At 39.4% G+C, this 17,339-nt stretch overlaps 1 protein-coding gene across 1 annotated transcript in view; it reads left to right on the top strand.

Moving 5' to 3' along the window:
* MAP1B (microtubule associated protein 1B) overlaps positions 1-17,339 on the top strand; it is a 69,103-nt gene that overhangs the window by 35,496 nt on the left and 16,268 nt on the right. Inside the window, exons 3-4 of the mRNA XM_033085256.2 lie at positions 9,967-10,049; positions 13,285-13,425. Coding sequence (XP_032941147.1) covers positions 9,967-10,049; positions 13,285-13,425 — 224 coding nt within the window. The remainder of the gene's footprint in view (positions 1-9,966; positions 10,050-13,284; positions 13,426-17,339) is intronic.

Here is a 17,339-nt window from a genome sequence, read left to right as displayed (position 1 = left end):
TCGTGAGCTTCCAAGGTGAGGAAATCCTCTCTAATTTGAACTAGGAGGAAGAATAAAAATTGTATCTAAACTGAGAAATTTTAATAAATACATGGCAAAGAAAATGGGCTTTAGGGAAAGAATGGATTCCCTATGTGTGAAGCCAATATAGGTTGTATTGACTTGTTAGATTTTCAACAGGAATGGCAGATGAACTTGAAATTTAATTGCATGTAAGATAATGATACCAAGACCAGAAACATCCTCCAGAGAATTTTAATTGGAGCTTTGGGTTTGGCTTCAGCTGCCATAGTGATGAAAATCCATTAGCAAGAAGGCTGCAGCAATTTAGAAACATTAACAGAAACCTTCTGAAGTGATCAAAATTCAGATACTTCTCCCTAAGGATGTATAAAAGACTAAAAATGTATTCAGGTAGGGATGTCTGGGAAGACGAAAAGCGAACTTCTGAAATAATTTTTTTTCTGAAATGCTCATTTCAGTATTCATTCCTTTGCAACACATTTTAAATTTACGTCATCATTTCCCTGATGCTGCTGTGCTCCATTTTCCTTATGAAAGTGGGAGTTGCAGTGAAGTGCGAGGAGCATCTGCAGAGTGTGCTGCAGAAGAAAGGAAAAATCTTCCCTCCCCAGGCAGTCAGGATGTTGTGGGCTGAACAGCACAGCCAGGCACTGCAGCACAGGGAGGTAAAGTGAAATGATACTAAAAAAAAAGAGAAAAGGTTTCAGCAATGACAACATTTGTAAGGAAATAAAATAAATGTAACTGAGGTTATTGGGTATTCTTTTGAAATACAGGAAGGGTCTTGGCTACTTGGTTAAAAACCACTAAGGAGAACCATAATAGCTGATGTTTCCTACCTTGATTTCAGAAGCAGATCTTTATAATCAAAGCACCTTTTCCATTCCTCATTGACCTCAGTGGCAATATCCCTATGGAGTACACTTAGATTTGAGGTAGATGCTAAGTTAATGGAGATTGGCACAACCGTACTTTGTTTTAAGAAGTAGTTAAAATAAATCTAATAGATTGGTTGGTTTGTTTTGGGTTTTTTCCCCTATAAAAAGCAGCCCTTGGAAAAAGTGCCAAGCATGTTTGGTGCAAAAATCAGCTTAGCATCTTTAACAGCCCAGTAAACAGTTTTGTCTGTAATGTGAATATATCAGTCACTTGGTATAACAAAAAAATTACTAAGTTTCTAACCAGTCCTGTGAATTATGAAATATGATGTGTTCAATAAACCATGCAATATGAGATTGGGATATTGAGAAAGAATTCTTCCCAAATAAGATTTTATTTGGCTATTTGACAGTTGAGATGTGAGAGATACCTTTTCTGAATAATTGACTGAAGTTAAAATATTGCAGGAACTATTTGAAATAAATTATACTGGGAAGTGGTCTGCTCTGCTCAGGATTATTTTAATTCCTGCGTCCAAGATGTTTTCCAGAAGTAAAAAAAGAAATTTTCCTTCTTTCTGGAGAGAGAGGGTTGTGGAAGTGGTCTGATGTTGCGCAGCTCTCTGTCTCTCCCTGGTTAGTAACCCTCCCAAATGCAGTTTCAGTTGAGGACTTTTATTGACCTTCAGGATTCATGAGTCAGCTCTGCATTACTGCAGTCTCCCATTGCGGTGTGTTCTGCCTGCCAGTTTCTATGCAGTACTAGGACACTGTGCTGTGCTGCTGAAGAATAAATCCCCAGGTCTACAGACCAGTTCTGCAGTACATCCTAGAGCAATGCTCTTTTCTATGTAATTAAGATTTAAGGATCGGAGAGAGATTAATGAGACATAATGAAAAAGCCTAAAAATATAGGGCTACTATGGTATATATGCCATTAATTTACTCTCGTGCTCTTAAGAGCTTCTTAAGATTATTACTTGTGTAATAGAAAGATATGTAACTCAAGACAAATGCTTAAAGAGAATCTCACATTTGCCTGCCTGCCTGCCTCAATTTTGTGACATGCAGAATCTGTGAGAGGAAAAGATGAAATTGCTTGGCTTCTGCCTAAATAGTCCCAGACAAATTCCTTGCAAAATTCACTGGATGTTGTTTTCTGTTGCTGTTTAAAACTAGGGTTTCAAGATCTGCAGTTATAACATTGTTAGAGTTAATTAACAGCAATATCTTAACAGTCAGAGAAGTAATTTGTGAAAGAATTTCAGCTCTGGGAGGTAGCTAACAGGTCCAGTTAAAAAAACAAAAAAAGCCCCCATTATGCATAGCTTAGCTTTTTAAGTATTCAGTATTCTCTAAAACACAAAATTATTATGTACTTGCAGAACCAAAAGGATTGTCTAGCTACAGCACTCTAGTCGGCTTCTAAAGGCTCATGTTTCTGTTTCCATATGACCTTGGAAATTGTTTCCATATATGTATTTTATGGGATTAAAATTCCGTCATACTTACTGGATCTGTTCAAAAGATAAAATAAATTGTGAAAGTAGTTGTTTAGAGATCACAATGTCTATAGAGTTTTATATACAAAACCAGTATGTGGAAATATTCTACAACATGGTAAAGATACATATTTCAGGAAACTCTGAAACTGTGAATGTTTTGGAGGAAGATCTTAAATTTTAATTATCTGGAGCATTAATAAGTGCTATATGTTGCCTTGAAAATAAAGGAAAATGCTATATAATTCATATAGAAAATATAAAAGGGCAAACCAATTCATGACTCAAGCAGTCCTCTAGCATCTCTGAAACTGCCTGTTTCAAGGTTGGAGGAGTGATTCATCAGGGAGATAGTGGCTTCAGGTAAATGAATTGTTGGTGAAAATCCATGTCAGACACTGAAGTTGGAAAGAGGTGTTGTCTTCTGAAAGCTACACTGACTGCAGCCATGATGTTGGTTAAGGCAGTTCTCATTGCATAGCCCTCTAATAAATATCCATCACTCTTCTCTTTCTGCCCTGCTGTTAAACTACTCTGTTCTTTAAACACTCCTTTTTTTCCTCTTTCTGTAATCACAGAAGATCATTTATTTATCATTTATATGAGTAGGATCATAAAACTGCACTTTCCTTTTGGGAAGCATAATTTCAGCTGTTGCAGTTCAGATTTATGTCCTGTGCTTGCCATCCTCTTGCTGAAGTCACAGTACTGCTAAATACTGGTGTACAAGGCTTCTGGGATTTAAGCTTTACTTGTCATGTGAATTGCAAATGGCACAGGTCAGTAGAAAAACAGAAATTACAGGAGTTCAGAGACAGCTATGCAAGGCTGTGGCATCATATGAGAAAGCAAAGGCTGTTGCCAGGGATCTGTTGTCTCTACAACTGGTTAGGATATTGTGTAGTTTCCCTAGAAGGATGGAATCTTATGTGTTGGGAATAATTGGTTGTCATAGGATGGATCAGGAATGTTTGATTTTGTAATCTAAGAAGGACTCCAACAATCAAAGACTGTCACTCCTTTCACAAAGAGGCTGGTCTTTTTTCCTACTGGTAGTGAATTTTAGTGCTCCACAGCCATAACTTGTAGCTGAAGTCATTGAACAAATTGATGATGTTGACTGACTGTTGGTATATCTTTTCTTAAGCAAAGTCTAGGGTGAGCCCATATATTGAGAGCATTGGATTGCACTACTGTTACAAGTTCAGAATATAAACAGCAAATGGGGGTTTGGTTTTTTTTTTTACTCTGATTTTATTGAGGTCTTCAGAAGTATTGGTTTTAAATTTCACTTCTGTCCAGAAACTCAGTGAAACAATAATGAAATCCCTAGGCTTCTTGGTTCAGTTTTTGCAGCATATTCCCTCTTTTGGGAGATAGATCTATTCTAGTAGACACTAAAATTATAATATGTAAACTTTTTTTATTATTTTACTTTAGACAGAATTGCTTCAACTTTTCTTTTCAGGGTAGTCTTTGATTTTTAATGCTTTAGGAGTCCTTCATAGTGTCCTGAAATTGTAAAGTATCTAGAATTATGTGAGAAATGCAATTTTCTGAAGGTGAGAAATGAGAGTTGAGAGTACTAATTTGCCCAACACTAACAGATGGGAGTGAAAGGGCAGCAGTTTGCTTCTTACTTGATAAATGGCTGTATTTTGACAGCAGATTAGATGGCACACAAAGTTGGCAAACATGCAAGAAATTAATATTTAGTGTGAAAAGATGATACACTTAATCTTCTGATCAACAGGGTGTGGAAAAGGTGATGTAATGTCTTGAATTAATTTCAGGATATTTCAGGGCAATGGTCACAGAGCAGTGAGGTCCCTGCAATCACCGGTAGTTCTTGCAACAGCTCCTAGCACGGCTCAGTTCATAAGTCTGAAAATATTAGAGATTAAAGTTTGAGGCAGAAAATACAAATCCAGCTATGAAAATTAGTGCAAACAGGTTGCATTCTCTCACTGCTGTCTAAGAGTCCTGAGAAAAGATTGGTGAACTGGGTTCATATACTGTAACTGGAGGCTGAATCTTGCAGTCACTGTTCAGACTGCATAATCATCTTCTGTCTAGCCTCCCACTTTCAGGGCTCTGTTATTGTCTGGAGGTATAAACACAAATGAGATCTGACAGATAAGGACTCACACAAAACCAAAACTGAAATTGTCTGCAACAGGTTTTATTTCATTATATAGATGTGAGCTTAAAAATGAAAAAAATACAATACAGGAGAATGCAGGACATTTACTCTCAGGACTTGTAGTTAATAAATTGTTCAAAATCAGATGTGGGTAGGAAAAATGTTTAACTATCGCCAGGCTGCAGCTGACCCAAATGAAACGCAAATATCAATTCCATTTACAGTAATTTCACGACCGTAAGGCGCACTGGACTATAAGGCGCACTTCCGGGTTTGGGCCAAAATTTTAGTCGAAAGGGTGCGCCTCACGGTCGTGAAATTACTGTATGTGGGGAGAGGGAGATAATAAATTAGAGATTTATGCTTTCTGGAGAGTCACAACACAGTTCAGTATTCCAGCTGATCAGATGCAAGAAAAATTAACTGAACTTTGCAGAGATAACACGTAATTCCCTATAAAAAGCACGTAACATTAGATATGCACCTGAATCTGCCATCGTGTCCAGAGCAGGCAGGTTTAAATGATGGCAAGGAAAAGAGTCACATTTTGCAGTTAGTGTCATTCTTCCACATCTTTGTCTCCATCAGAGGGCTCAGCAACATGAACTCATTATTGGATTTGTTCACAGCTGTCACATCAGCTCAGCATCCTAGCAGGATTTTATTTTCACTTAGAAATGTGTAAAGTACTCTGATACTCGTACATATTTAGGAGTTATTGCTGGGAGAAAATTATTATACCTTCCTTGCAGACAGCCAAAATTTAAGAAGCCATTGGGCTGAATTGAGCCCTGGAGGCAGTGAATCCATCTTCTCTGGCATAAATGAAATTATGCCTGTGTTATGCACACCCCATTGTGTCAACTAGTTACAAGAGTGAATGATTACCCTCCACAGTCCCTGGAATCACCTGCGGGGCTTTCAGACCTTTCCTGGAAGGTGCTTTCTGAAGTCCTGCTCTTGTAGTCTAGTGCTGGGTTTTAGACAGCCATTTCTCCGTCAGGTCTGCAAATAATTTTCTTCTTACTTGCAGATACAGAACTCTGGAGTTTTACAGCATCAGAATTTGCTTTGGTGACTCTGTAAAATCCCTGCCTTGCTCAATGCTGGACACTTACTTACTCCTTCAGCTTGCAGTTTAGTTCAGCAGGAAGCTTAGCATGGTTTGGTATCCCTTTCTCAACAAAGAAGGTGAAGAGGATGGAGTGCTCTGTACCATTTATGCAAAATTTCTTCAGATAATTGATAGTCTGCTGTAAAAGGGGATGTTGTTCCTTTCTCTGTGGTCTGGAATTGTTGCAATGTAGTGCCTCCTCAGGATATTTAGGGCTGATCACAATTGCAGTATTATTTACCAATTTATAACCATGTATCTTTGAATTGAAAACAAGGAGAAATATACTGATTCAGTTACTACAGCACATAGCAACCATCAGATTTCCAGTTGTCCAGACTCTGAGTACTCTGTTAATAGTATAGAACAACCATGAAGAACCCAAAGTTAACACGTGGTTTTGGAGGACAAATTTGAAGTCCACACTAGAAATAGCAGATGAAATAATGAGCAGTTCGAAGTTACTTAAAATGTATGAGTCATTAGATTACTGTAGGCTATGCAAAAAGCTTCTGTATTCCAAAGAAATTTATTGCTTTCAATGTATTATGTGCAAAGGATATGATAACCTTCCAATAACCTTCATCAGACATGGTAAATCTGAAACAGATTGTAGCTGAGATTATTCCTGAACATCAGTTATTGCTTCCCAGCACAGTGGCTGACAAGCTCCAATACTGTCCTTCAACAGTCTAAGCATGCCTTACAACTTTAGGGATGGATGTTTCATGGTTCGTGTTGCAGGATTTCTCCCCTCAGTGCCTGGAAATTCCTCTAAAAGGTGGGAGGACCTGGGCATTGAAGCTGCTTTCAAGTGCAGAGCACTGAAGGTTCCTAGCTGCAGTGGGGTCATTGCATATTCATGGTGTGTGGGAAGTGTCATCAGCCAGCCTTGCAAGCTGTACCATCTGTTAATACCACCCAGCAGGGTGGCTGATGCAACACAGCCCTCATGTCTGCTGGCAGTGAAAGGGACTTGGAAGTTCTTTACCACGAAAAATGAGAGAAGTTTAAAGTTGCCAGAGAAATGTGTTTGAATGCCAGATCAGATGTCAGAGAGTTAGCATGTTCAGGGAGAAGGCTTACTTCCAGGGAGAACACTCCTTTCACCCTTTCTGCTAAGAAAGACCCCAGGAAGGATTTGCTTGCTTCCTCTGTTTACTTTGTGTAGGAATTGTATTGACAGGGAGCAAATGAATGTTGATGTCTTCCTGGAGTGACAGGAGAAGCTGGTGGAAACCCCTCTATTGAGTAGCCTGTTACAGCAGGCACACCCATGGGCTGGGTTGCACAGGCATGCCCAGAAAAAGCGTGTCAGTAGTGACACTTGGTTAAATAAAACTTGAATGAGGAGTTGATTTCTTTCCCTTGCCATTCATTTGCGTTTTGTGTTTGTACAAATTTAACATAGTCAGTTAGAAGTGTCCCTTATGTTCATGCTACTTGATTGGCCTGAAAAAATTGACTGTGTAAGTTAAGAAACTGTTCTGTCACTTCTGCAGGAAATGTGGCTAACACCATCCCCATCTCAATAATCACACAATAAATGTCATTGATATTTGGATGAGTAGGGGGGCATTAGGATCCTATGGCCATAGCAACTGGGTTGATGACTCCAATTTTAAGCAATTTTCACTTGCTGTTTACTTCTCTCTGTTCTTGTTCGGAATCAAACATCGGCCAGACTCTTTGCTCATATCAGATTTTAATTTGAAGCTTTAATTAATAACGTTAAAAGATGAGCAAATACTTAGATTTCTTTGAAACATAAATAGTATTTATAAATTAATCTTTAGAAGAAACTTCGGCTTGTTTCCTATAAGCAGACAAAATCTATCCACCCAATCACTTCCATGCAATGTGGAAGTTTCTTCCTTTCTTCCTGTGTCAAATCACAGAAATGATCTGTCACGTGTGGAGAGAGGCTGCAAAAATCCAGTAAAGCAACCCCAGATGTACACAAGTCTCAGGTTCTCCCACTCCCATCTGTACAGTCTCTTGCCAATTTATGAGGTGCTGCTTTCTGCTCCCACACTGTGATAGTTAATTTCTGTCTGATAAAACTGTTCCCATGGGAGACTTGCCTTCATTCCAGCTGAACATCTCAGGATATCAATCTGGGCAGCAAGCCTGTGTTACTCTTACAAAATTGCAAACAGTTTTTCAAAGTCTTTTGTGTTTCTCAAGCGGTGACATGGGAGGTGACATGGGACCGTGTTACTGACATCAGCAAGTAGCTGCAAACTTCCCAGGTGTTCCCTGGGATGGAAGCCCTCATAGTGACTCACACCCTGCCAGTGTGAGTCCCCACCCCGTCTGGTAATCCCTAACATGTTTATGCCAAGGGGCTGAAGAGCGAGACAGTCACAGTGCATCTCTGAGTGGGCACCATGTACATGGTGCAGACAACTTGCCTGCCTCTGGAGATTAGTGTCAGGCAGGGCTCATGAACCCACGTGACCACTGGAGCAGGGTGTCTGGTGGGATGTAAGTAGCCACCACTGGTGTTGGTCAGCAGGAGCTGTGACTCCTCAGGTCCAGTCCTTCCCAGCTACTCAGACAGACGACTTGGAGCAGCTTCAGTTAAGTCCAAAGTATGTGCTTTGAGCTTGATGAAAGCTGAGCATCTTTGTCTGACTTTGCATGTGACTAATTGCATTTCTTTTCTACCTGTGTTTAATGTGTTCATGTCTAATGCTATCTGGGGCTTAGTCTAGCCTGAAGCAAAGTATGTGCTTAGTGTCACCAGCTATTAAGCAAGAAATTCCAGTGTCTGCTAAAGAGTGATGATTCCTTTCATTTCCTTAATAATAAGATTCAATAAACTCTGCCTAATCTCTTAATTTAAGGGAAATCTGACAAACAACTAAAATATCAGATCGTACAGCATCTTCTGAAGGAGTCTGTGGTAACAGAGCCATCTGGATGTTTTATTGACTGCAGCTTTATATGTGCATTTCTGATACAAAAGGAAGTAAAACTGTAAAAATAAATTGAATTGCAAAGGGTAATATCAGAACTGGATGTTGCAGAGGGATGACACCTGCCCTCTTCCCCTTCTGTAATACATAATCTGTGTCTTTCTTTTAAGGAACTATAGCAGAAAGAATATATGTTAAGAAAACTAGGTTTCTTCAAACTAAGTCGATATTATCCCTAAGTTTCTAGGCACTGTCATGCGCAAGAGAATGGACTACAACCCTATCTCACATACTTGAGAGCACTTTTTCCTTCTCCATCACTTTCCATCATTTGGTTGTAAGCTCACATACTTACAAATGTAGAGGTTCCCCAGAGCAACAGCAACAGATGCAGCACTGTGGGAGCTCAGGGGGCAAGGAGGAGGAAGAAGAAGGTGGGACTGGTGCAGGCAGGGCAGTGAGGAAGGAAGAGGGCATTGCTGGGGCAGGTATGGCAGCACCGAGCCACTGTGGGAATGGGTGGCTGCCCTTCCTCTCACACCATGCTCTCAGGCATGTGGAGCTCCTTTCAGCCTGACTGTCCTCAGCCTTGTTAATTGACGTCTCTTTACAGAGGAGGTTTTCTAAGTTGGCAAATAGGTCTGTGTCCTGTACTCCCTTTTAAGCCTAATTAATTATTTTAATTGATTAATATTGCGCCAAGAAGTTTGCTCAGAAGGGACAGCTCTTCTGGTTTTTTAGACTAATTACCAGTCTGGATTTCTGAATGACAGTCCAATGCTAATTGATCTCACTGCAGTTCTCACAGAAAGAGACCCTGATAAGAACTTGCCAATTAACATAAGGGGGGGGAAAAATCAACAGTCCTCTTTTGTTTTTCTGGCATTCACTCCTAGTCAGATGAATATCACAGACTAAGTATGAGAGCCAGTAGGCTGCAAGGCTGCTCCAAACTTGTCCAGACTTTACTAATTCAGGATCTAGATGCTATTTGTATGCCCTGTCACTCTTGTTGCTTGACATTGCTTACTACAGCTTTTGTAAGCAGGAGTGAGATGAAGTAGGGCAGCACGGCAAGTGTCTAACCATCCCTATAGGGAACTTTTTGCAGTGTCCCAGTGTTGATCAATACCAGTGGAAGGCTAAAGGGAGCCTTGTGGCAGTGTGGGTTTTAGTTTTCACTTGGTTTGTCAGGGCCAGATGCTCAGCTGATGGTTGTTACTCCCTTACCTGCACCAGCTCTGTGAGAACAAGGTGAGTTATGGGTACTCCTTGAGGCAGGTCAGCCAGATGACCAATGAGACATACAGCAAACCTTGGAAAGTCCTGGTTTATACCGTGATGGGTGAATTTAATTTTTATTTTTTCCTCTCTGCACTTGCAGGTCAGAAGATTCTTCACCACAGAAGTGATGTCTTAGAAACTGTAGTCCTCATCAATCCTTCAGATGATGCAGTTAGTACTGAGGTAAGTAAGAAATACCTTGTTGGACATGGCATAAAAGCTCCATTAAGTGGACATGATGAGGGCACTGAAGCAGATGTAGTTAAGGTGATTGTGGAGCATCAGTCACTCCCTGCCAGATTAGAGACTGACAAACTCAAAGTCTTAGCAGACACTGAGAGCAGGTCCTGACTGTGAATAAAAGGGTATATTTGGAATAAATATAATGAAAAATGTCATCCATCCCTTGATTTGTTCCCTGGTTTCGCAGACTCCTGACAAATTGTCAAAAGCATAGAAACACACCTCTGATCCCAGCATTCCTTTTCTCATAATGTATCAAATTCTGTTCTTGATAGAGTGGAGGCAGCTGTGGTTTGGCTGCTCCTACTTTTCTTCTGCTTTGCCATTGTTTGGTAGCTCTAGATGACTGTTTTATGTAGAAGAAAGTGTCTGAAGGTGCCCAGGGACAAATTTGGGTCTGAGAGGAAGTACCAACTATGTGATGGTGACTCTAGGTTGATCTATCTGTCCTTCAAAAAGTATGTGACATGATTAGTGAACCCAAGAGAGGGCGCGTAAGAGGACTGCCAATTCCTTATGAACTCAGTAGAGTCAAAGAATTGATTGTGTAGCTCAAAGACAAAATTGATTTATTTAGTGAGTGAGACTGAAGGTTGAAATAATAGGGATAATTGCATTGCTGGTCTGTGCTGGGAAGGACTGCCAGTCTCATTTCTCTTGGGAGATAAAGCGGTTCTGCTGGTGGTCACTGGTGAAAAAGCTACTGTGCTGTTGATTGTTAAATGATGTTGAATACAAACAAAAGAAAGGACTCCAAAAAAGTTAAGTTTCTGAACCTGTAGAGGTTTAAAAGCCACCTTAGTCAATGGGAACTTACTAGAATAGAATGTGTGAAAATCTCTTACAAGCCATTAGAGGTGCTTGGTAAGGATAAGGGGCTCACCAGGATAGCAGCTCTATGCATTCATTCTGAATAAAAAGCCATCAAGTGTGTGCATGTGTGAAGGGGTGGAAGAGACGAAAAACTGCCAAAAGCAGGGAAATGCTATTTCTGTTAGTGTTGCTTGTCATTCCTTTGATGGATGACTACATGGAAGAACATGATCTGATACCCATTAATGATTTCTGAACCATGGGCTTACTCCTTTGGCTCTGGAAGATGTTTGGCTATGTTACTGTAAATTTCATCTCGCAAGACTATGAGAGACAATCTTTGTTTTCATCCTGCCAAACTGGTTACAGTTAGACAGATGAGATTTAACTTGGTTAAATCTGAGCAGGGTTCTGCATAAACACATTTCAGAAAGAGACCATCAGAAAGAGGTGGCAGAATTCAATCAGAGATCGGAGCAGATATTCTCTGTTCACTATGGCAAATAGAAAACTTAATTTCATATATCAGAGATTTCCAGGGTCCATATGGGGGAGACCAGAAGAGAAACTGGATTCTATTCACTCAGGATAAACACAAAGAGTAAATCTAAGTAAAACAACAGCTGAAAAAGAAAACCAATCCAAAGAAACAAACAAAAAAAATAGAAAGAAATACAATATACCTGGTAATCTGGCTGTTGATAGCCTTACCTGGTGGTAGTCCACACATGATTGTGCCTGAAGCTCCTGTTATGTTCTGTAAAATGCCAAGCACCTCCCTTAAGAAAGAGGACCCAAAGGTGAGAAATTGTTGTTTCCTGAAGAAAACCCCAATGAACATTTACTTCCTTTTTAGGAAGTCCCCACTCTGTTGCTTTAATGATCCTGTGACCGTACCATAGTTTGGGAAACCGCTGGTCTGCTGATGTGGCAGTCTCTGTTCACACTCCATCTTAAACTCTGTTTTGACTGAGCCTAAGTCTTGCTGTGCGCTTCCTTCAACCAATTCTGAGCTTTAAGCAATGGTTAAACTGAATGGAATCATCATTTTGCAGTATTTCTTCTAAAATTGAGTGGTCTTGAAATCAGAAGACGCATTTCTGATGGTCCTCCAAAAAACCCTGTTTGTACCCAGACACAGAATTTATGTGTCTCTTAGGGTCTTCAGTGTGTACACAACTGTGTACACAATCAGAAAAATGTTTGCACTTACCTATATTTTTGTCTGAAATAGAAATAGATACACTTAATCCATGCGCGATATTTCTGAATTTTTAATTATTTAGTGCAATTAATGGCAGACCAGCATTAGTCCTACATTTAATTAAAGGGACTTTCTGCTGCTCAGTATCAGGGTCGCTTATTTAATAAATTAACATTGAAGACATAGTAGAGCTGAGATTTCTTTGAGGTACATACTCTCCAGTGTGCGTCTTTGTGTTGTATTGGAAACGTGAGTTCTTCAGCAGAGATTCAGGTTAGCCTTCCTGGCTCAGCCTCCCAGCATTTGCAAGAGTTATTTAGAAAAATTGATCGCTTAACAATCAATACAAACCTTGGAAAGAATATCTTGCTAGCAGAGCTGAGTTGATTGTGTCATCTCCATGGAGATGGAGCTCAGATGCAATATCATGTGGAGTTGTCCCAGATGGACTCTGCTCATTTTCTCAATTAGTTTAATATGTGGATAGCCTTGTTCTGAAATCACCGTTCTGGTTGGATTTAATTCTTCCTTAATAGAGGAATTAGTGCACTTGAAATTCATACCTTACCGTAGACTGGATAGTTTTTTCCGTGTTTGGTAAGATTTTTAAGTATTTGCAAAGCATTTACTCGACAAGATAGAGTCTTACACAGGTTTTGTTTAGTTTTGTTCCTAAATTTAGAATATATGGCTTTCTCTTAGCATGCACATAAGTCTCCCCCTTGGGAATGGTAAACAATAATTAATAGGAGTAGTAAGGGTCAAGTAAAGTAACAAGCATCTTAAATAGTTTATTAAGGTTGTCCTGATACAATTCTGTAAAAGTATACCAAGAACTATAATATGAATAAGTTGGTCGTTAAAAAAATTATTTCTCCATTCAAGTTGTATTCTGTTCTGCTCCTTGCTGTTTTTTCCATGTCATTAATTTGGTTTGTTCTTCAGACCTTCTTTCTAACTGCATCTTTACCCTCCTTTTGTTTCATGTTTTCCCCTTTCTCATTGTCTTTTGTAAGCAGCACTATGACTCCATAATGTTTTGGGAGTCCTGTTCCAGTGACTGGTTTTAAATTAGGAGGGAGAAACTGTGTGTTCTCAGTGGACTATTGCAACACCTGGTTACTCCCATTCTTGATGTATTTCTCTTCTTCACTCTAGGTACGCTTAATGATCACTGATGCTGCAAGGCACAAGCTCCTTGTTCTTACTGGCCAGTGCTTTGAAAACACAGGAGAACTCATTCTTCAGTCAGGATCCTTCTCCTTCCAGAATTTCATTGAGATCTTCACAGATCAAGAGGTATGTTTGGAAAAGTGTCTTCCATGCATTGTTACATGCTGGCAGAGATTCCTGGAAGACTGAAAGTAGCTCTCTCTCTCTCGTTAGAGTTACCAACTGGCAGCCTGGTGCTGCTACTCTTTGCTCTTCATTATAGGCTTTTACAAAACATTTTTTAATTTTACTTCATATTTCAGGTAAACTGCCTAACAAAATAATTAAATATTAATTTGGGAAATTAAATTACAACTTTCGGAAAGAGAAAATCAAGGAACCCTCGACAATGGAAAGAGATAGTGGTGTGTTTAAAATAAGCAGGTTGTTAATCTGAGGTGCACATACAAAGTAGTTGAATTGAACTTGACACCAGATTCTTGCCTGTGGCTAATTAGCAAGTGGCATTGATAAAACAGAGGGTGGCTGTTAGAATAACAGTATTTTTTTTCACCATCTACCTGCTTAACTTTTTTATAGTAGTGTCTAAAATATGGCAAATGAATCTGTAAAACTTGTGGGTTTTACATACCTAAAAGATAAGCATGAAATATACCAGTATTTCATGCCATTTGTTCCATGGCTTGTTGCTTTGCTCTCTTTCTTAATGTACTGTGTCTGGAAGCTCACATAGGGCAGGAATCCATGGTAAACAAGCTGTCATACTTAATTTAGCTGCCATGTAAAGTATGTATTTAAATAAACTGTATGGCTGTATCCATACGAATTTAGTTTCCACTGTTAATTAGGAGCATGTCAGTAGACTGAGATTTGAAAGTTCAGTGCTGAAATAGCACAGTTTGCCTGAGCTCTAGTTTGACCTTGTATCCATATGAGCTATTCTCAAAGCCTCTTTGTTCAGCAAGTGGCTGGGGAAAGAGCTGGATTCCCACTCTCTGAGAGTCCTGGCACCTAAAATTCACTGGCACTTCTCAGAGTTACTTTTCTATGAAATTACAAACTCAAGTTCCATATGTCTCTGTCTAATTAACAACATATAATTACTTTCGACTACATGCAAAACTAGGGGCAAATGCTACCATTACCGTTAGGAAACAAAATTATTGCTTGGAGAGTGGAAGGATGGGGGTTGGCCATGGGTTGCAGGTGCTGTGGGATTGCTGCACTAGTGGGTGTTCAGAGCACACTCCCATGGGCTATAAGTAAGGCTCATTTGGCTCATCTCTGTGGCTGGCAGTGTGCTCACCAACCAGCTGGCGTGGCTCTCAGCAAGTGTTGGCTTCCAGCCTATTGCTTCTGAAGCCTCAGGGACTCAGGGTGTCTGCAAGCTTTCATAAAACCAAAGAAAGATCATGTTTGTCATGCTGCAGTTCATGTGTGCAACATTTTGTAAAAATTGAAAAAAATAATTGGAAAAGAAGGTCTAGGAAAAGTGGTTAGTGGTTTTCTACATGGTGATGAGATGAAAGAATTACTCTGCTGTCCTGATCCTAGTGGACTGCAGCGCCAGATTTGCAGTTGGACTCAATGGCCTTTGGCACCCTAAACAATTCTGTGATTCTATAACCATGTAAGGTAGGGGTGTTTATGGCCTCTGCCCATTTTGACTTCACTGGGCCAAACCTGAACTAAGGTCAAGAACGTGCTTGCAAATAAGTAAGTACACTTTGGGAGATACTTGTATAAAGTCTAATTCAGAAATCCATCTCTAGCATGCAGAATGCTCTTCAGGTGAAGCCTGAAAGCAGGATTTTCGGTTTCTAATGTAAAATGTCCCACTCCCCTGCTCCTGCATCAACAGCTAGAACAGGAAAATCTTTCTTTGCACCTTTGTCATTCAGGGTAGGAAGTAATAATTGGGTGTTCTCTGAGCAGCCAACTTACTGTTTGACTACACTAGCTGTGACGCCTTTAAAACTTAAGCATCCCTCAACAGATGTCTCTCAATGTTTAAAAAGACATTAAAATTTACAGGTTTGAAAAGACATTCAGCTTTATCTTTTTGCTCACACAATGGTTTTGGATTAGGAGAAGGACAAAACATGATGTTTGACTACATCTTTGTTTTAGTCTATCCCAAGTGTCACCATTTGAAATTCAAATCCATTGATACTTTTTCTGAGGCATGACTGAATTTGCTATTCCTAACAGATACAATTTGTGCCTGGAATAAACTTTGTTTAATTTTTTATTAGCCTGGGCTTCCAGTGGCTTAACACTGTCTGCATTATGCATGCCAACTTTAAGGAGCAAAAAAGTCAGAATTTGGAAGTATGAAGCAGAAATCCAAATATGGTATAATATAAAATGGAAAGGACAAACCTTGACACCATATATTCATTAGCCCAGTATGTTACCATATGACTTTTTTTTAATCTAGGCAGAAAATCAGCTTTTTATGAGAAACAGTCTGTACTCCAGCTTAATTTCTTTATGTATGCAACAGACTTAGATTTGTTTATTCAGAGGAAATTATTTTTTATTACATTTGGCACCCCCTAATAATGTGTTTTCAACCCTGATCAGAGACATATCATGGGGAGTGCTATTGATATTCTAAATCCATTTCAAAGCTGTCATCCATGCTTCCCCTCTTTTGTTAATTCTGCAATAAACAATAGCAATGGTTCCCCCATAGTCCTTATCAGCATTTTCAGCCTTTTCTCCATTTATTCTTTCTGCTTTGTTTTTTCATTTACTGTAATTCAGACAGGGCTATGTCTGACATATGGGTAAGATTTATTTAAACTCCTGTCAAATGGTTTAGATACTCAGTAACAATGATACAGGAAGGTAGAAAATATTTATTTTGGGCTTTATTTATCTCTTGGTTGGAATGATTTCTTTTAATAACAGTCATTGCATCTTTGTTGAGTTCTATGTTTGGTAAATGCTAAAAATAAGTTACATAACACAAAGAAAAAAGTGAGATCTATACAGAGAGGCCCAAAGAGATCTAACACAATCAAACATCATTAATCTTTTATATCTTCATTTCCTCTGTTGATACAGCTTGTGGTCCAAGAATTTCCAATTATTCAGCTGTAGTGTTACCTATATCAGCCTTATGAAAACTGTTCTTAAAGCCTGAACTGACAATGAGTCTCTGCAAAGAAGGTTATGGCATTTTGCATGATGTGCTGGCATGTTTTCCACTGACATTTTATATCTGAATTACTTCTTTATAGAAGTTTGGTGGTCTCTTTGTTAAGGGCAAGTAGAACAGAAGTTAGCTACATTTAACTTAATTGTCAGTTTTAAAAAGTCAAATGAAAGTATCTGTGGAACTGAGATGAGGTAAAAAATATGTCATACTTTTTAATGTTTGTCTACTTATCTGGAACCATCAAATACTGGTTTTGGTACTGGAATGTTAACTAATATTGTCAAAATAATAGAGTTACTCTAGGTTTCAAATTTTGTGGTCCATAAATATTAAATTAAATTCGTGACACGAGCATTTTTAACCCTATTTTTTTTTCCCTTGATCTTTCTTTGGCTCTGAACTTGAGAATCTCAGAAGTACAAAACTTAGAATCATAGATTCACAGGTTGGATGTTCAGGTTGGAAAAGACAAATTCACAGAATTGTTTGGGCTGGAAAATATCTCAAAGATCATCAAGTCCAACTCTTACCCAACACTACCAAATTCAACACTAAACTATGCCCCCAAGCACCACCACATCTGCACATCTTAAATACCTGCAAGGATGGTGATTCAATGACTTCCCTGAGGGAAGCCTGATCAGGGCAGCCTGATTCAGCCTCCTTTTTTCTAGGCTAAACAACCTCAGCTCACTCAGCCTCTCCTTGTCAGACTTGTGCTCCAGGCCCTTCACCAGCCCTGTTTTCTTTCTCTCAACATCCTTAAGCACCCCAGTGTCTTCCTTGTAGAGAGGAGCCCAAAACAGATCCACAGAATATTAGGGTTGGACGGGATGTCTGGAGATTATCCAGTCCAAACCCCCTGCCAGGGCAG

Source organism: Catharus ustulatus, chromosome Z, assembly GCF_009819885.2.
Source record: "Catharus ustulatus isolate bCatUst1 chromosome Z, bCatUst1.pri.v2, whole genome shotgun sequence".
In the NCBI taxonomy this organism is placed as follows: Eukaryota; Metazoa; Chordata; class Aves; order Passeriformes; family Turdidae; genus Catharus; species Catharus ustulatus.
Note: the sequence above shows the minus strand (reverse complement) of the source record. Positions and strands in the feature narration are given on the sequence as shown.